Source organism: Mercurialis annua, linkage group LG8 (genome assembly GCF_937616625.2).
Source record: "Mercurialis annua linkage group LG8, ddMerAnnu1.2, whole genome shotgun sequence".
NCBI lineage: Eukaryota > Viridiplantae > Streptophyta > Magnoliopsida > Malpighiales > Euphorbiaceae > Mercurialis > Mercurialis annua.
The window spans coordinates 39,470,664-39,487,751 of NC_065577.1; the positions used below are offsets into that span (position 1 = coordinate 39,470,664).

The window sequence follows — 17,088 nt, forward strand, 5'->3', positions numbered from 1 at the left end:
TGAACTAAAGTTTTAGTAAATAGCTTTTAATAAATATTGTTTTTCTAAATTTCTAATTAAAGTATTTTTTTAACTCTATTCTTCACTATTTTTTTTAATATTTCAGAGGTGATAAATAAAAGCATCTCTAATGAAGTATTATAATTGGTGCTAAATAACATATAAAATAACATATGTTATATCTCATGTAAAATATAACACTAATCATAATTCTATCGTTACGTTTTAATATATACTTAATTATTACTTAGTCTTTTGTTAACTTTATTTTTCCTCTATCTATTTTTGCAATTTCGGTCAATCAATTGTTCTTCAATGATAGAACATATGTCGATATAATAACAAAATATATGATAAAATCATCATCTTCATCAGAAAAGTTATAATCCATCGATCATATGAATAATATTTTTTAATAGATAAAATAAATAATTATGATAATAATTATAATTAATTATAGTACTTTTTTGTTATTTTACATTTTACATAAATATAAAGTTTTATTATTTTTATACTAAATTAAGCATAAAAATATGACATAATTGTAAATTAACACACTATTCACAAATAGAAACAATAAATACTAATCTAAAAAAAAACAAAAAAAAAACAATAAATCCTCATTCTACCAACCAACCAAATACAATAAATGATTAATCAGATCAGTAACCGGGTCAACCCAACCCTAACCCGCTTAAGAAAATAATTGAAGTCCAATTACTAGGGTTCATAAAATTTATTAAAAGCGAGAACTACTTCACCTCCGCATTATATACTCATAACCTTTCTGATCTTCATAAACACCTTCGTTTTGATCGCTACTCTTTACTCATAATAATCCCAGGTAATAATTAATTTCTTTTTTTTCCTTATTTCACCATTAAATTAAAAAAAAAACGAAACCCTAATTTTTTCCGGTTAAAAATCTGTTATTTAATCATGTTTCGTGTAATTTAGGGTAAAAGTTTTGATCTTTATGTGAATCTCTTATAAATGTGCGATCTTAGTGAAATGGGTGTGATGTTGGTTTATTTATTTTTTGAATTGAATAATTTGAATTATTACACTTTTTTTTTGTATTTTGATAACCTGTATGTAAAGATATAATTTTTTGTATGTGAAAAGAATTGGGTGTGTTTTGATTGATGTCGACTGTGATGATATTCAGGTGCTTAACATGAGAAGGTACAGTCCACCTCCTTATTATAGTCCTCCACGGAGAGGGTATGGAGGTCGAGGAAGAAGCCCGCCAAGGAGAGGACACGGAGGCGGTGGTGGTGGGTATGGAAGGCGTAAGGAGCATAGTAATGGAAGTCTCCTGGTTCGGAATATACCTCTTGATTGCCGGTAATTTTTGTATTTCCTTAGGAGGAGATTAGATGGATTACTAATGGATTTGAAGATTTTGTTGTTGATTTGTGCTCTTGCTGTTTGTAGACCGGAAGAACTTCGAGCTCCATTTGAGAGGTTTGGAGCTGTAAGAGATGTTTATATTCCAAAGGACTATTACACAGGGTGAGTTTTCGTGTTGGAAATAAAACAAGCATGGTGCAATATTCTTATTTGAGTATTTTCTACATTGGTTGCATTATTCTATCTTAGCTTAGCTAAAGCAGGGTTGTGTCTCACAGAAAATGGCTTTTTTTTGGCGCTCTATTGGATCTGCTTTGTATAATGTCAATGGAAAATCCACTTCTGAAAAGCTTTTCTAAACTATTGGTTAAGGTCTCATTTTCTTTTTTCATAGTGAATTAAAGTTTGAACTGGTTTGTCAGGGGGTTTGTTGGTTTGAAGTTAAAATCAAGACCAAGCCCCACTATTGATGAAGGCCTACTGTTTATCATTGCTTAACATATTGATCTCAAGGGTGTTAGAGATTAATGTTCATGTAGTCTGAAGTTAAAATCAAGACCAAGCCTACAATTGATGAAGGAGTACGGTTTATCATTCCTTAAACATTTTGGTTTCGAGAGTGTTAAAGAGTAATGTCTTGTTGAAGAGTGTTCCTTTTTGAAGAGAATTTATTTAATTGTACAACCCTAGAAGTTTGACAAGGGAGAAGATTGTGTTTTGATCAATAGAAGACAACTTGTGGAGATTTTAAGTTTGGAAACATTGATTTCAAGTGCGTCTTATTTTTACAAGCTTTTGAAGTCCCTTGCCTCTTTTGAAGTTGGCTGTCATACTTTTAAAGAAAAGGTTAGCCGCTAAGCCTGTTTTATGTAAATTAAGTGCCCACAAGTGTAAGTGCTCGAGAGGTAACCGTAGATATGCAAGAAAGTTGTAGAATTACTTGTTATATTTCATTTCAGAAGAAAGACGGTCTGAATTAGTAAGTTGCTGTTATTGGACAATCAATGCTCACTTTGCGCAGCTCTCAAGTCTCTTCTTGACACTCGTTCATGGTTTATTATGCAGAGAACCTCGAGGGTTTGCATTTGTGCAATTTTTGGATTCACATGAGGCCATGGAAGCTCAGCATCGTATGAATGGGCAAATTTTTGCGGGAAGGGAAATATCGGTGGTGTTAGCTGCAGAGACAAGGAAAAGGCCTGAGGAGATGCGTCACAGAACTAGGACTAGGTAATGCCTCTGTCCCACATCAACACTGTCGTACACTTTAAGATTTCACTTTTATAATTTCTAGTTTATACTGATCTTTACTGGGATTATGTACAGCCACAGAGGACCTTCAGGCTATGAAGGACGATCATCTCATTATGGTATGCTCTACTTGTCACTTTTTAAATCATGCAAGGCGCTGAACTTCAAGATTTGTGTATCTAATAATCCATATTTATATTAATTAGGGAGCTCTTTTCACTTGAGTTGTTCAGGGATGTGTAAGAGTCAACCTTTGTACTGTTATGCTCTCTTTAAATTGACACTTTTTAGTATCTTAGGTGCTAGTTTAATGACTTATCTTCACACAACCTCTTCCATTCTTGTTTTCTCCTCTCATTATTGAATACTAGTTTGCATTTTAAGGTAATTTTTTGTTCCTCAAAATCCCTGTTGAATTAATGCTCATTTTGCAGTTGGGCCTCAGGATTTAAATGATTCTCATTTACTTGTGAATCTGACGGGTGGTATTTTGTGTGTGAATTTTTGTGTTTAAGAAATTCTAATTGCTTTCTTCTTGTGGGAAATAATGTCCCTAGATGCATAGTAGTGCTTGTTAAGTTGGTCCTGTGCAAAAGAATGCTTGATTAGTTGAAGTAATCTATATGTATTATCTAAAGCTTGAAGAAATGGGTTTTATTTTTCCATTAAAAAAAAAATAGAAATATCTGGCAATATCTTTTCAAGTTATTCTTGATAGAAGTAGTCACTGTTCTATATTTAATCTGCTTCAGGGCGCTCGCGATCTCGTTCATTGTCGCGCTCCCCTCGACATCATATGAGTTCTAGGTCTAGATACCGCTCAAGGTAAGCATTTTATGTTCAACTGCAACTTGCCATTGCTTGTTACCATATATGCCGAAGCTGGTCAATGATGGGTATGTAAATGGTGGCAGGTCATTTTCTCCTGCACCAAGACGGCGGGACTACTCTGCTTCCCCAGTCCGAAGGCATGCAGACCATTCCAGGTCTCCTGACCGTCTTCCAGCGGAACGAGATGGTAACCGCGTTCGTAGGTCATATTCTCCAGGTTATGGCCCAGATGGTCCAGAGGAAAATGCCCCTGGTTATGTCGAGTGAGTGAAATTTCTTTGTAATACTTGTTTAATAGATATTGTAGGATTACTTAAATGGTTTTCAAATTATGACTTGTTAGATTATCGTTTATTTGTTAGTTTCAACCCATTTAATTCATGAATATACTTTTACAACTAAAATTGGTTACTTACCACATTATCATTTTCTGCAACTGAGCTTCTCATGTGGAAAATATTGTAGGAAACCGGCATATGCTCCAGAGGAAGGACGAGGCTGGAGGCCATCACATGGTAGAGCATCGAGGTCACCGTCTGGGTCGAGATCCAGATCAGCAGACTTGTCACCAAGGCGCAGCAGATGAAGCGAAATGGATTCGGAGGGTTATCACATGGTTTTTTGGATTCCGTGATTGTAACATGATTTTCTATATAGGACTTGGAATATGCGACTGGATGTTAAGTTTCTAGGAATTTCGAATGCTTGTTTTCAGGGAGATGGTGAAAAGTCACGGTCTTGTTAGTCGGTCAATGCGGTGGCTCTTTCACCCTGCCAAACAAATATTAGTATGTTTGTATGAATGTTATATGATAATTTAATTTCTGTTGAATGCTGTGCACATCTGATCTGACTGTATTTTCAAATTAGTGGTCTGAATGAATATGATTACTTGTGTTCATGATCCTCTCATAACTGTGAGCTGTTCTAGACACATTCAATGGTTTCAACTCTGATTGGAATTACTATTATGCCTTGCCACCATATTTGAATCTTCTGGAACACTTTTGTGTGAGATTCTGTTAATTAACTCATCTTCAATTTCTTATTATACTTAGAAGTTTGGAGATGCTAAATTATATTTTAAAAATTATTATAAGCTTAATCACTTAAAAAATCAAAATTTTACATATTATTCATATTTCAATTTTAATTAAAGCTTTTAGAATTATCAGTTTTAGCATATTTTCACTAAATATATTTTAATTATGCCAACAAATCAATTTAAATACCTATTTATTCAACAATGTTATATAATTTTTCTTTTTCCAATTCTAATCAAATCGTGTAATTTCGTCAATTAAGTTTGATAAGAAATTTTCAATTGGAAAAAATGTTTGATAGTACTAGAATTGGAAATATTCAAAAAGTTTGGCCATTTTAGATTAACAGGCTTTAGAACTGGAAGAACACGTAATAATTTGATTTCTTTGAAATGACTAGCCATTATGATAATGTCTAAATAGGGTAATGCTATTTTTAAAGCAACAATTGATAAAAAAAAAACATTTATAATTTTGACAAAATTATCATCATCTATTGATATGGAATTGATAATTTTTATTTTTATTTTTATTTTTTGATTAAATATTTTTTTAATAAAATTATAATAAATAAAATGATTTAATTCTACATCAGTTGAATAAATATAATTATAAAATCATTGAATTCAACAATAAAAAATGAAGAAGATTTAAGACTTGACTGTGGTTGTTTTTCTTAGATTGCGACTTGTCTTTGAGGCGGCCTTTATGCAAAGTGTAAACTAAATAACCTAGTCTAACTATCATTATCTATTATATCATTCTTTATTCTAACTATCATTATCTATTAAATTATGATATATGATAAATAATTTTGCATTAATGAAAAATAAGAAAAGAACAAATCCAAGGGCTCAAATCAAATTCTGATTTCATCTATATCTATTTATACTATATATAAAAGTACGGATGGGGGGGGGGACAGGCACTCTTACGGTATTGCCCTTAATAATAATTCGATAAATATGTTAATTTTATAAGGTACTTTTTAATAATATAATTTAATAACTATCCTAATCAAACTCATAAAATATATTCTAAACCAACTAAAATTCTTGCTTATCTAAATTGTAGATTTTCTTAATAATAATTAAAATATACTAAAAAAATCATTCGAAACTCTAACTTCTCTATATTGGACAATTCCTACACTAATAAATCGTTTTTAGTTTAACAACAACACAAACTCAAACTTTTTAATGCTATGGCCCTGTTTAAAAAAAAGACCTAATATAAATTGTCCATCTGGATTAAATAATCTAATGTAAATTATCCACGTTGGATTAAATATTAGTAAATTGAATAAGAACTACTATTTAATAAGATAAAATATTTTTAATTAACTAATATTTTAAATATTATTTGATAATTTGACGAGTCATACTACGAGTCACGTGTGAAACACGTAAAGCGACACTAGTCTTTATTAAAAACTCTCATTCTAAGGGTTTTTGATTAATTCGAATCAGTCAGGGTAGAATATTATCAGGCAATATATAATTCTCTCGATCTTTTTAAGTTTCTCTATATTTGGATCTCGAATGAGAAATTTTGGATTATGAAATCTAGTCCATGCTGGTTAATATAATAATTTTTAATTCCCAATTTATGATATAATAACGTTAGTGTCAAGATAAAATTGACAAAAATATAGGAAGAAAAGTTCAAAGCAAGAATATTACAAATCTTGACATACAAGGTTACATGAATGGTCATGATGGTTCCTCCTTAGTTATATATAAACCCTAACTTAAACCACAACACTTCAAACCATTTCTTCTGCAAACAAAACTAGACAGAGACACCTTCGTTATCGCCCCTCGCTACTGCTCAATCTCGCTATCGTATTGATTCTTGCCGGCCCTTCCAGATTACAATTCTTTTATTGAGATCGATATTTTGTTCCGTTAGATTACTAAATTATGGCTATTGGGTTATTGGAGGTTCATCTGCTCAAAGCTAAAGGCCTAAGAGGCAAAGATTTCTTAGGTATTTTTATTAATATTTTCTCTTATTTTCATTATAATTTAGTTTAAATTTTTGTTTTTAATTGTTGTAATATGATTTTAGGTAAGATAGATCCTTATGTCATTGTCAAGTACAAAACTCAAGAGAGAAAAAGTAGTATAGCTTCAGGTGAGCTCTTTGATTACTTTGTATCATCGTTTTTATTTAGCCACGGAATTAGAAAATAAAAAAATAGCGGATGATCGAAGAAGGAGGTGAAATGAGAAGGGATGCAATCGAATTGAGCCAATTCTGAGAGCTATTCGGAATTGACTCAAAAAATATATAAAATCGACCCCATAAAATTTTTAACGTTTTGATAAATTTTATATATTTGAAGAAAACTTTTCATTACTAAATTATATTTGAGAATTAAACCATTTACTTTAGCGGGATTTGCAATTAACATACGATTTTAAAATTTGACAAAATCAATTATCAACTTTTACACGGTTTGACAAATTGGAACATCGAACTATATTTTGTTGAGAAATACTGATGTAGACGGCTAGATGTACATTGTTTCGATAGTCATAGCAGCTTTTTTCAATGAAATATAGTCCAGTGCTCCGAATTTGTCAAAAAATAAAACTGGCTATTGATTTTACTAAATTTTAAAGTTCGTGTTGTAATTGTAAAACACGTAAAATTCATAATTTATTTTCAAACTAACCCTTATATATATTTTTTTATTAGGTGGAAAGTTACATAATTATATATTCTCTAAATGAATTGATTAAATGGTGTAGGTGAAGGTGGAAGTCCAATTTGGAATGAGAAAGTGAGATTCAAAGTAGAATATCCTGGAGTAGGCCATGATTATAAGCTCATCCTCAATCTCATGGACAAAGATACTTTCTCCACTCATGATTTTCTTGGTCAAGCAACGTAAGGAAATAATTTAATATAACTGTTAAATATATCAATGTTGATACAGGAAAAATTAATTTATATTTCCACAATTATAATAAATGTTTTATGAATAAAATATTTTGACAAAAGAATCTAATAATTTCACTTTTTTTTTTATCAATATAAGAAGCAAATGTAATAAAGATGAAAAGTCTAACTAATAAAAAGTTGAATATATAATTTGAAGATTCTTTTTATAAATGATTCTATAATAACAGAAATATTTTAATAACAACTTACAGATTTTTATGAATTAATCAATTTTTTGATATCTGATAATTTTTCTTTATGTACTTATTTATCATAAAAGTAAGTTCAAGGACTAGTGTATATATATATCAATTAAATCATGTACTATCCTTTTTGTTTGTTGTTCGGATATAATTGACATAAAGTCATTTTTTTGGAATAAACTATTTTTTAATCAGGATTTATATGAACAATTCTCTAAAAGTTGAATATATAAATTCATTTTCACATCGAGCAAAAACAAAAAACTCAAATCAAATCTAAAAGTTTAAAATTATGTAAATTTTAAATGTCTTTAAATCTGCAGCTAATAATGGTGAATGTATATATTTTATGTAGGGTTTATGTGAAGGATTTAATAGAACGAGGAGTGGAAAATGGAACTTCCGAACTTCGTATTCAAAAATATAATGTAGTTCAATCTGATCAAACTTATTGTGGAGAAATTCAAGTTGGTGTCACTTTTACCAAGGTATATTTAATTAATTAATTAACTAACTTAAGAGGATAAAATTAAATTTTTATAATTAAATTTGTGCTTTGACTAATTACTGTGTTTTTTTAATATCTTGGATTTTATTAGATGGAAGAGAACAATGGCGGTCAAGAGTATGGAGGGTGGAAGCAAAGCTATAATTATTAGATTAATTATTTAATTTATTTTAATTTTCTAGAAAGATGAAGTATTGATTTGTTTGGTATAGTTTTGTAATTTTAAAAATTTGAGGGGGGTTTTGATTCTCACTTTTGTTTATTAGGGACTTGTATTAGCCTTTTCAATAAGATTTTATTCATTTTTTAAATTTTATTTTAGCTCGCTCTACAATTTTGGTTTTCTGTTGGTTCCTTTTTTTTCATCAAGTGCGGCCCTAGGGCTAGCCACTAAGGCCTAGGTTTAGGGCCTCAAACTCATTAGGCCCCATAAATATTTTTACACACACAATTTATTACATTCTTAATTTTTTTGAATATTCTTTAAATAAAAGAGTAAAATATATTAATAAATGGCATCGACATTAACTAAACAATGAAATTTTATTAAGGGTCGTAAAGTTTGCTAAATCTTTAAATCAAAATAAATTTTCATGAAAATTCTAGGGGGTGGGCATGGACCGGTTAACCAGTCCACGAGGGTAGTATGTAAACCGGTCCATATAGTTCGGTTTTTAAAATTAAAAACCTAAACCTAAACTTTAAACGGTCAACCATTAAATCGGTTAACCATTTAAAATGGTTCGGTTTTTCAGTTTTGCGGTTTTTAACCATGTAACTATTAACAAATCAGATATAAAAAAGATAAAATTTATCGATTAAATTTTAAATATAGTCGAATGATTAAACTTTAATTAATTTTTGTATTTCGATTAGATAAATATTTTATTAATAAAAATAAAGTTCCTTCAATATATATATATATATATATATTTATATATATTCTCCTAAAATAAAAATATATTGATAAATAAAATATTTTTTAAATATATTTTGGTGTTTAAAATTTTTATATGTGTAGATTATATAATATATTTTATTTGAATAATTAAAAACATATTTATGTATATATATATATATATATATATATATATATATATATATAATTTATAAAAATATATATTATTATCAACCGGTTAACCACGATTTTAAAAATTTCAAAATCTAAACCTAAACCATTAACCATAAAAATCAAAAATCAAAAATCAAAATTTAAACCTAAACTCTTGGACCAGTTAACCATATTTTTCGGTTTGATTTTACAGTTTCGATTCGATTTTACGGTTTGATCGGTTTTTCGCCCACCCCTGAAAATTACCTTAATAAAATTTGTTCCTTCAAATGTCTTTCATTTTTTTACTCCGTTCTCTCTTTTCCAAACTATTACTTCTAGTTATTTATTATTATTTTTTAATTATTAATTTAGAAATTTAATATTTTAGAATTATAATCATGTCTTGAACTATTAGGTATTTGTTTATATTCTACATATTTTATTATTTGAAATATGAAAAATTATCCATTGTTATTAAAAAAAAATTATGTATAATGTATACTTGTTCAACCGCCTCCGCTTAGGGTCTCATTTCATATATCGGCTCTTTTTTTTAATTATAATGAGTTTTAATTTACAATAATGAGTTCATTATTGGAAAAAAAATCTTAAAAGTTATATATACAATTTTATCGAATATTTTATTTATTATTAATTTGTTTATGACTTGTTATGTTTTTATAAAAAAATTAAATTTTATCTTATAAATAATTCAAAATATTGAATTGTATAATATTTGTAAAGAAAATTTTCAAATGTCTCGTTAATATACATCACATGTCTCCTTTTATTCTATAAGTATAAAAAAAATTAGTACTACTTTTCATGTCTCATAAGGGTAGAAAAAGTAAATATATCGAAAAATTAATTGAACCATTTTCTTTTAATAATTTTATCATATATAAATTAAATCAAGTGGTTTTAAGTTATTAAACCAATAATCCATGATTATTCGTTTTAAATTTTAAAAGGAATATTTGGGGAACATTATAATATAACTTAACTACAATTAATTACTTTTCTACTCCTAGCGAAAGTGTATTATTTTTATGGGACATATGTTAATGTTTTTCAAATTTGTTCAATATTTAAATAAAATCTGAAATTTGTCAACACCGGAGAAGACGAGAGGTCTGTTTCATATCAACATCTCACATCTAGTGTAGTGAATAAATCCTTATTTTTATCAATTCAAGACTTCTTCTTTTTAATTTGATAGAACTTGACATAATTGATAAAAAATAGTATAAAATTATTGGACCAAATTGATCCAATTTTTACGCATTCAATTTTAGTATAATTTTAAATATCTTAATTCATTTTACCAATTATAAACAATGATGATAACAAAATAAGAATAATAAGCATAGAAGATCAAATAGATCCTAATACAATTAAATCAAATGATAAACAATAACTCCAACATATTAGTCTTCCTTAGTTTTCCAAATCATTTGATCACATGCTTAACAAGACCAGGAATATGAATATTCATCATATAATCATCCCAATCAATGTATGTCGGATCGAAGTCGAATTCATCTTCCTCTTCAACGATGGCCTCTGATCTCGACGCCATTCTCAACTTCTCGGTATTTGTATCGTCGAAGCTATATATAATCAAATAAAATATAGAAATTAAACAAAAATTTCAATTTTAAGACAACTAATAAGAATTTTTAAGTAGAAAATTAACATTTATCATAAAGAAGTGGAGAAGTTATCTTACATGCCCTCAAATAATACATATGGTTTATAAAGTTCTACCAATTTCATCACCAATTTCAATTTCTTATCAAGAACAATATATTCCTCCTGATATTTCTTCAACACCACAGTGTTTGCAAGTTGTAATACCTGAAACCAAATAACTTGCTAGTCAAGAAATAAACCCTAAATAATAAACACATTAGAAACATTACATTGATGATGTGTGAACTTCTTTAAATATTCGTTTGAAGGTATTATTTCTTTTCATATAAAGTTTTAGCAATTTGTAACAAAATTATTGAGCAAACCTTTCGAATTCTAACTCTATTAGTTGAATAATTAAAGAGTTAAATTGTTAAAAATAAAGTTCATTTGACCCCCCTAAACTTATTTTCTTTTCAAATAAGTCCAAAATAGCAAATTATAACAAAATTAATGAGCAAACCCTTAACGGAAGAGCAAACCTTTCGTATTCAACTCTATTAGTTGATTAATTAAAGGGTTAAATTGTTAAAAATAAAGTTCATTTGACCCCCCTAAACTTAATTTCTTTTTCAAATAAGTCCAAAATAGCAAATTATAACAAAATTAATGAGCAAACCTTTAACGGAAGCTGAAAACGAAGGGCCATGTAGAGACGGAAGCTGGCCATGGAGCCTAAAAGAATGCCCTTACTCATAATCTTGACAGGATTTCCATACTTGTTGATCAATGGATTTGCCGTGAAATAACGGTAAATAAAATCATGAATATTTGAAAATTTTAAAGGGTTTCTCATTGAAGATCCAATTTGATATATTATTTCTTCTGAAATTTGTTTCTCGCGACTCATCATTGCCACAAGAATGCCATTCACCACCATATCTGCTGGTATCTGCAAAATCATCAAGTTTATTTAGGCTTAATTAATGACTTTAAAAAATCGAATACTATACTAATTTTTATCAAATTTTTTAATTTTATTAACTAAAACCAGATTTGAATATTTTTAATTTAATTATAGTCAAGTCCGCCCAATTAAACCAATTGAGTAATTTTTCTATGGTAAATTGGTAACCAAATTCATCCAGTTAAATAAAAGCAGGCAAATAAAACAAAAGATAATCGCTTTATGATGCCACATGACTAAAATTAAGTTCAATTTATTTCAAATGATGATAAAATTGAAGTTTAGGTGATTGTTTTTCTTTTCTTCAAATTATGCTATACATACTTGATAAAGTTAATTTTTTTTTAAATAATAAAAAAGAAAAATATTAATTTTTTTCCAATGATTATGTCATATTTATTAAAAGACAAATATTTGATATATAGAAAGAAAAGATGAGCAAACAGTTGGTTCATTTAAAAAATAATCATATTAACCAAAACCGAAGTGATTGAATCTCTTTAGCCGGACTGACTGTATTAATTAAGTTAATTAGTATTCGATTAGTTGAAATCTTAAAAATATATAAAACCGAATTGACAAAATAAATCTGTCATATTCAATTAAAAATAGAAAGAATAATATTTAAAATTAAAAATATACGGTTAATTTAATTAATTAAAATATTAATCAAACAATTAGTCGTATACCGAGCCCATAAAATTAATCGAAACAAACCGAACTTAACCAAAGCAAATCAATTAATTTAGTTTTAATCGATTTTTTGGTTAGCCAGGGGTTGATTGAGACAGAGACAGATGAAGCTTACCACATCAAGAATTGAGTTGGGACCAGCAACAAAACAGGTGACTCTCCCTTTGGCATAGCCCCCAATGACACTATCAACGGTTCTGTCATAGAAAAAACAAAACATTAATTGACATCGTACCCGATTAGCTACATCCAGGGGCGGAACCATCTTAAACCTGGCCGTGACGTAAGTTTTAGTCCGGACTACCGTCGAAAATTTTCTATTTTTTTCCAATTTATTTGAAAATTTTCATTAAAATAAGGTAGAATAATTATAATGAGTTAAGGTTAGATAAAAAATTACGTCCGGACATGCAAAATTCTGATTCCGCTACTGACTATACCGTACGTTAAACATGCAAAATTTGGTGTGCAAAAATATTACCGGAGGCCTTCAATCCAGCCGGGAAATGGTTGTTTGCGGGTGCTAGTAATCATCGTTGGACGTATAATAAGTAGTGGTAAATTCTGTTTGTAATGAACTAATTGCATCTCTCCCATTGCCTTTGTAAATACGTATGTGTTTGGCCACCCAAACAACTTTGCCCTGATCATGAGTTATATAATATTAAAAAAACAATAATAAATGGGAATAATATGAATATTTATTGTTTATAATTTCGAATAATCGACTGAAGTTTAATTAATAAATGTTGATATGAACGTTAAAATTTATTTTACTGTGACTTTTGATTTTAATCCTAATATTCCATATCAACATCAATTGAAAAAAATTCAGTCGATGATTCGAATTAAAAAATTATTGTATTTCACATTGCAAAAATTAAAAATTTGACTTAAATATCAATATTCCATTTAACCTATACACAATAATAAGCAGTTTATACGAAATTCGCTATCTAATCAATTAATTTTCTAAATTTATCAATTTTAATATATTAGACCAAATTAATATCATTATAAGACATAGAAATAAATCATAGTAATTAATTATAGCATTTTTATTTTTCAAAAATTTAATATATACTAATAATACAAATAAACAAATAGTATTAAAATTGTCATACTATCTTTAGAAATAATAATTTTTTTATTATTTGTTAAATAAGTTTTTTTTTCATAATAACATAGTAAATAAAAATTCACTATCAAATAATTATAAATAATAAGATATTTAAAAATATTTTTTTACGTATAAATTAATCTAATATTAAATAAAAAAAGCACATTAACTAATTATGAATATTTCTAATAACGTAATAAATTTAAAGCAATTTAAATTGATAAATCAACACCTTTGAATGCCAAACTCCTTGAGAGTCTCCGTAATTTCTTTCTCTGAAGCATTTTCTGATTTAAGTTGGCCTATTTTTTCTTGCACTAATTTTTTTTCTTCTTCAATATTTAATTCCATAATTCCTTTCTTGGCTCTACCCATTAAATAAGGCTTCTCTAATATAATTCCTGTATCTTCTCCACATACATAAGCTGAAAAAAAAACAAAACACAAATGAAATAAAAAATCCCATCAAATTTTAAAATTAAATTATGAATATAATCAGAAAAATGAGGGTTTGTAATATACTTACCAGTAGATACATGAACTAGCATCTTGATATTTAGACATTTCTTTGCAAAATTCAAGACATGCAAAGCTCCCAATGTATTAATTCCCAATGCAACATCATATCTTCAAACCCAAATAAATTAAAATTAATAAAATTGTATAATTAATTAATCAAGTAATTTTTAATGAACAATCTAATTAATAAGTAAAAAAATGTAATTTATTTACCTTTCATCAAAGTTGGTTGTGGCAGCAAAATTAATAACCACATCGATTTCTTTTAGCATTTCATCCTTCAAATTTGAATCTTTAATTCCCAAATCTTCACAAGAAATGTCACCAGGAATTGGAGTCATTTTTTCTGATGCAAAAGAATGTAGATTTGCACCATGTGTCTCCCTCAATACTTTGAACAATTCCTTTCCTATTACCTATATGTTCAAGAAAATTAACTCAATTATATATAGCGAATATCACCTTAAATAGTATTTAAAAACCGAAAAACTATGTAGCACGGAAATGAAAAAACATTGCAACGACGTAACAACGTATTTTACCATAAACTCTCTCAAGACTCATGTAAAAAGAGTAAGAGAAATGAGTTATCGGTGTTAGTAACGATCGAGCGGGTTTGAGATAGTTCTCTCCCCGCAGGGAACGAGACGAAGCTGAATGGGGGTGACATTGTAGTACCGACATCTTGCGAAATCTCGTCCCGGTTTTCCTGACTTTAGGTAGAAAGAGAGTAAGGGATGATCATACTATAGACGATACTTTTTTCCCGTCTCATACTCTCTACCTTATATAGATATAAAATTTTGAAATTTCGGAAGTGTTTTCAGAAAATAAAATGAAATCCCGAAAATGATAAATTATAAAAATTTCCGTGTATTCCAAACAACATTATCACAAAATGAAAGTTAAATACGTTGCATTTAATTTTTCCATCTTATATTCTCTTCGTTATATGAATATTATACTTTGGAGTTCTAAAAATATTTTTAAAAATTAAAATAAAACGCCGGAAACGAAATATTCAAAAAAAATTCATGCATTATAGCTAAAGCATGATACCTCATTATTGAAGCGTTCCATGGCAGAATTGGCATCTCTAGCTCTTAAAAGAAGATATAGTTTCTTCACATTTGGTTGAACTCTCAATATCTTCTCCACAAAAACTGCAAATAAAAAAAATTAAAAAATTGTCATTTATATTTAAAAATCTCAATATCTGAAAGAAAAAAGATAGAAATAAAGAATACTTAGAATAAATTAAACTAATATACGCACTCTTAGCTAAATATCCAGTTGCACCAGTGACCAAAATGGTCTTGTTTTCAAGAAACTCATTTACACTTCCAAACTCCATGAAATCTTTAATTTGAAACCCTAATGAAAAATGTTTTTTTTTTTTATATATTGTAATAAATTGCTGTATAATACTATGAAATGGAAGAAGAATATATTTATAGAGGTAGATAAACAAAAAATGATGAGTAATCTTTAAGTTGTAGGTGACAGCTTAACCACCATGTGGGGCACGTAATAGATTCATTAAATTATGTTTATACTGTGAACATTTTTTTCTTGACGTTTTATTCTTATTTTGGTTAAGCTATGTTGGACCATGCAAAACATTTCGTTATCCTCATTAAATTGGAATGACGTATTTGTTCATTAATTTTTTTATAATATATTAGTTCATAATTAAAAAAACTCTTTAATTCTTTTAAATTTTAAGTAAAGCATTTTTCATATTATTATCAAAACATTATGCTATTATTAAAAAATTAACGTGTTTCTCCAAATGTAAACTAACATTATAACATATCATAAACATACTTTAAGATATCGAAATATACACTAATTTTAGATTATTTTTGTTGTTGATTAGAACAATGAAATAGATAGACCTAATTTTTAAAATTTTTAATTTATCATTCTCATATTATAGTTTTGACATAGGAGTCCATCTTACCTAACATTTTGATATTTTGGTGGACTGATATTGAAATTAAATGGAGACGACATTAATCTGAATTCTGACCTCTGGAACAGTTTCACATTTATTAGTTACAAGTATGATGATGCAACTTTGAACCGCCGGCCAAGAAGCTGCAACTTTTAATACAGTTTCTGGCTCACCTAAGATTGCCATGTGACCACTGTTTTGTTGGTCACCAATAAAAATGTTATACATTGGACCGTCTGTGTGAATCCATACACATTTTTCTTTTATTTATTTTTGGTAAATTATCTAACGTTCAGATATTTTGAAGTCAAACAAGCAACCTATCTAAGCGGTGAAGCCTATCTTACTCTAGAGTGAGAGAGTGAAAGTTTTCTTTTTTTCTATTTCGATCTTTTTTTAACTCGTTTATTTTTCTAATTATTTTTCAAAAAAAATATTTCGTTCTTTTGAAAACAATTATGTATTTTTTGAGTGTTTTATTAGAGTTGAAGTTTGTTTATGTAGATTCTTAAATTAACGTTTGTTTAAATTTTAAATTCAAGTTTTTAAAGATTTAAGTTTTCATCTCATCGTTTGAAATATGTTTGCAGCGGAATAAACTGAAAATAGAAGGTTTGATGGTATAATTAATGTCGGAAAATTCTCTATACTTAAATTTCATCAGATTATTGTCACCTTCAAAATTTACATCTTTAAATTTCTATTGATGTTTCATTTTTCATAGATCGATTATTGCATTCTATTTTGTTTCTAATTGATGGAATACCATAAAATCCGCATCGCCAAGAGAAGAAAGGACTCACATGTTCAGCTATAAATATAAGATCAAAAGTCATTCTCAAGGGTTTATACTATTTCTTACAATTAACACATAACTCGTATACCATTATACCCTTACTGACTTAAGAGTCGGAGTGGATCTGGGGCCTGTGCCATCAAACCCTGGTCCGCGACAGTTCGTTGTTTTGTTCAGTTTTCATGCAAAAACAACACAACAACAAAAAAAAT

At 28.3% G+C, this 17,088-nt stretch overlaps 3 protein-coding genes across 3 annotated transcripts; 2 read left to right on the forward strand and 1 right to left on the reverse strand.

Moving 5' to 3' along the window:
• The first annotated feature begins 725 nt into the window (after nucleotides 1-725).
• Nucleotides 726-4,276, forward strand: LOC126661912 (serine/arginine-rich SC35-like splicing factor SCL30). Its single transcript, XM_050355793.2, has 8 exons — nucleotides 726-844; nucleotides 1,169-1,347; nucleotides 1,438-1,515; nucleotides 2,419-2,583; nucleotides 2,680-2,723; nucleotides 3,357-3,429; nucleotides 3,519-3,698; nucleotides 3,901-4,276. Exons 2-8 carry the CDS (start codon nucleotides 1,178-1,180, stop codon nucleotides 4,019-4,021), a joined length of 831 nt encoding a protein of 276 aa, XP_050211750.1. The 5' UTR covers nucleotides 726-844; nucleotides 1,169-1,177; the 3' UTR covers nucleotides 4,022-4,276.
• A 1,906-nt stretch (nucleotides 4,277-6,182) lies between these two features.
• Nucleotides 6,183-8,454, forward strand: LOC126661079 (16 kDa phloem protein 1-like). Its single transcript, XM_050354844.2, has 5 exons — nucleotides 6,183-6,467; nucleotides 6,549-6,614; nucleotides 7,235-7,373; nucleotides 7,986-8,118; nucleotides 8,230-8,454. Exons 1-5 carry the CDS (start codon nucleotides 6,401-6,403, stop codon nucleotides 8,287-8,289), a joined length of 465 nt encoding a protein of 154 aa, XP_050210801.1. The 5' UTR covers nucleotides 6,183-6,400; the 3' UTR covers nucleotides 8,290-8,454.
• Nucleotides 8,455-10,536: 2,082 nt separating this feature from the next.
• Nucleotides 10,537-15,550, reverse strand: LOC126661378 (alcohol-forming fatty acyl-CoA reductase-like). The gene is made up of 10 exons (XM_050355211.2): nucleotides 15,399-15,550; nucleotides 15,183-15,286; nucleotides 14,337-14,539; nucleotides 14,131-14,231; nucleotides 13,837-14,029; nucleotides 12,966-13,127; nucleotides 12,600-12,681; nucleotides 11,504-11,776; nucleotides 10,922-11,049; nucleotides 10,537-10,802 (listed from the first exon to the last, which is right to left on the reverse strand). The coding sequence occupies exons 1-10, from the start codon at nucleotides 15,475-15,477 to the stop codon at nucleotides 10,643-10,645; spliced, it is 1,485 nt and encodes a 494-aa protein (XP_050211168.1). The 5' UTR covers nucleotides 15,478-15,550; the 3' UTR covers nucleotides 10,537-10,642.
• Nucleotides 15,551-17,088: the final 1,538 nt, after the last annotated feature.

Excerpts from the sequence above, each read along its gene's own strand:
- LOC126661912 (XM_050355793.2), top strand. The coding sequence starts at position 1,178 with ATGAGAAGGTACAGTCCACCTCCTTATTATAGTCCTCCACGGAGAGGG. Across the intron at positions 2,724-3,356 it reads AGGACGATCATCTCATTATG|GGCGCTCGCGATCTCGTTCA; the intron begins GTATGCTCTACT and ends AATCTGCTTCAG. Across the intron at positions 3,430-3,518 it reads AGGTCTAGATACCGCTCAAG|GTCATTTTCTCCTGCACCAA; the intron begins GTAAGCATTTTA and ends AAATGGTGGCAG.
- LOC126661079 (XM_050354844.2), top strand. The coding sequence starts at position 6,401 with ATGGCTATTGGGTTATTGGAGGTTCATCTGCTCAAAGCTAAAGGCCTA. Across the intron at positions 6,615-7,234 it reads AAAAAGTAGTATAGCTTCAG|GTGAAGGTGGAAGTCCAATT; the intron begins GTGAGCTCTTTG and ends TAAATGGTGTAG. Across the intron at positions 8,119-8,229 it reads TTGGTGTCACTTTTACCAAG|ATGGAAGAGAACAATGGCGG; the intron begins GTATATTTAATT and ends GGATTTTATTAG.
- LOC126661378 (XM_050355211.2), bottom strand. The coding sequence starts at position 15,477 with ATGGAGTTTGGAAGTGTAAATGAGTTTCTTGAAAACAAGACCATTTTG. Across the intron at positions 13,128-13,836 it reads AAGGAGTTTGGCATTCAAAG|GGCAAAGTTGTTTGGGTGGC; the intron begins GTGTTGATTTAT and ends ACTCATGATCAG. Across the intron at positions 11,777-12,599 it reads CCAACTCAATTCTTGATGTG|ATACCAGCAGATATGGTGGT; the intron begins GTAAGCTTCATC and ends ATGATTTTGCAG.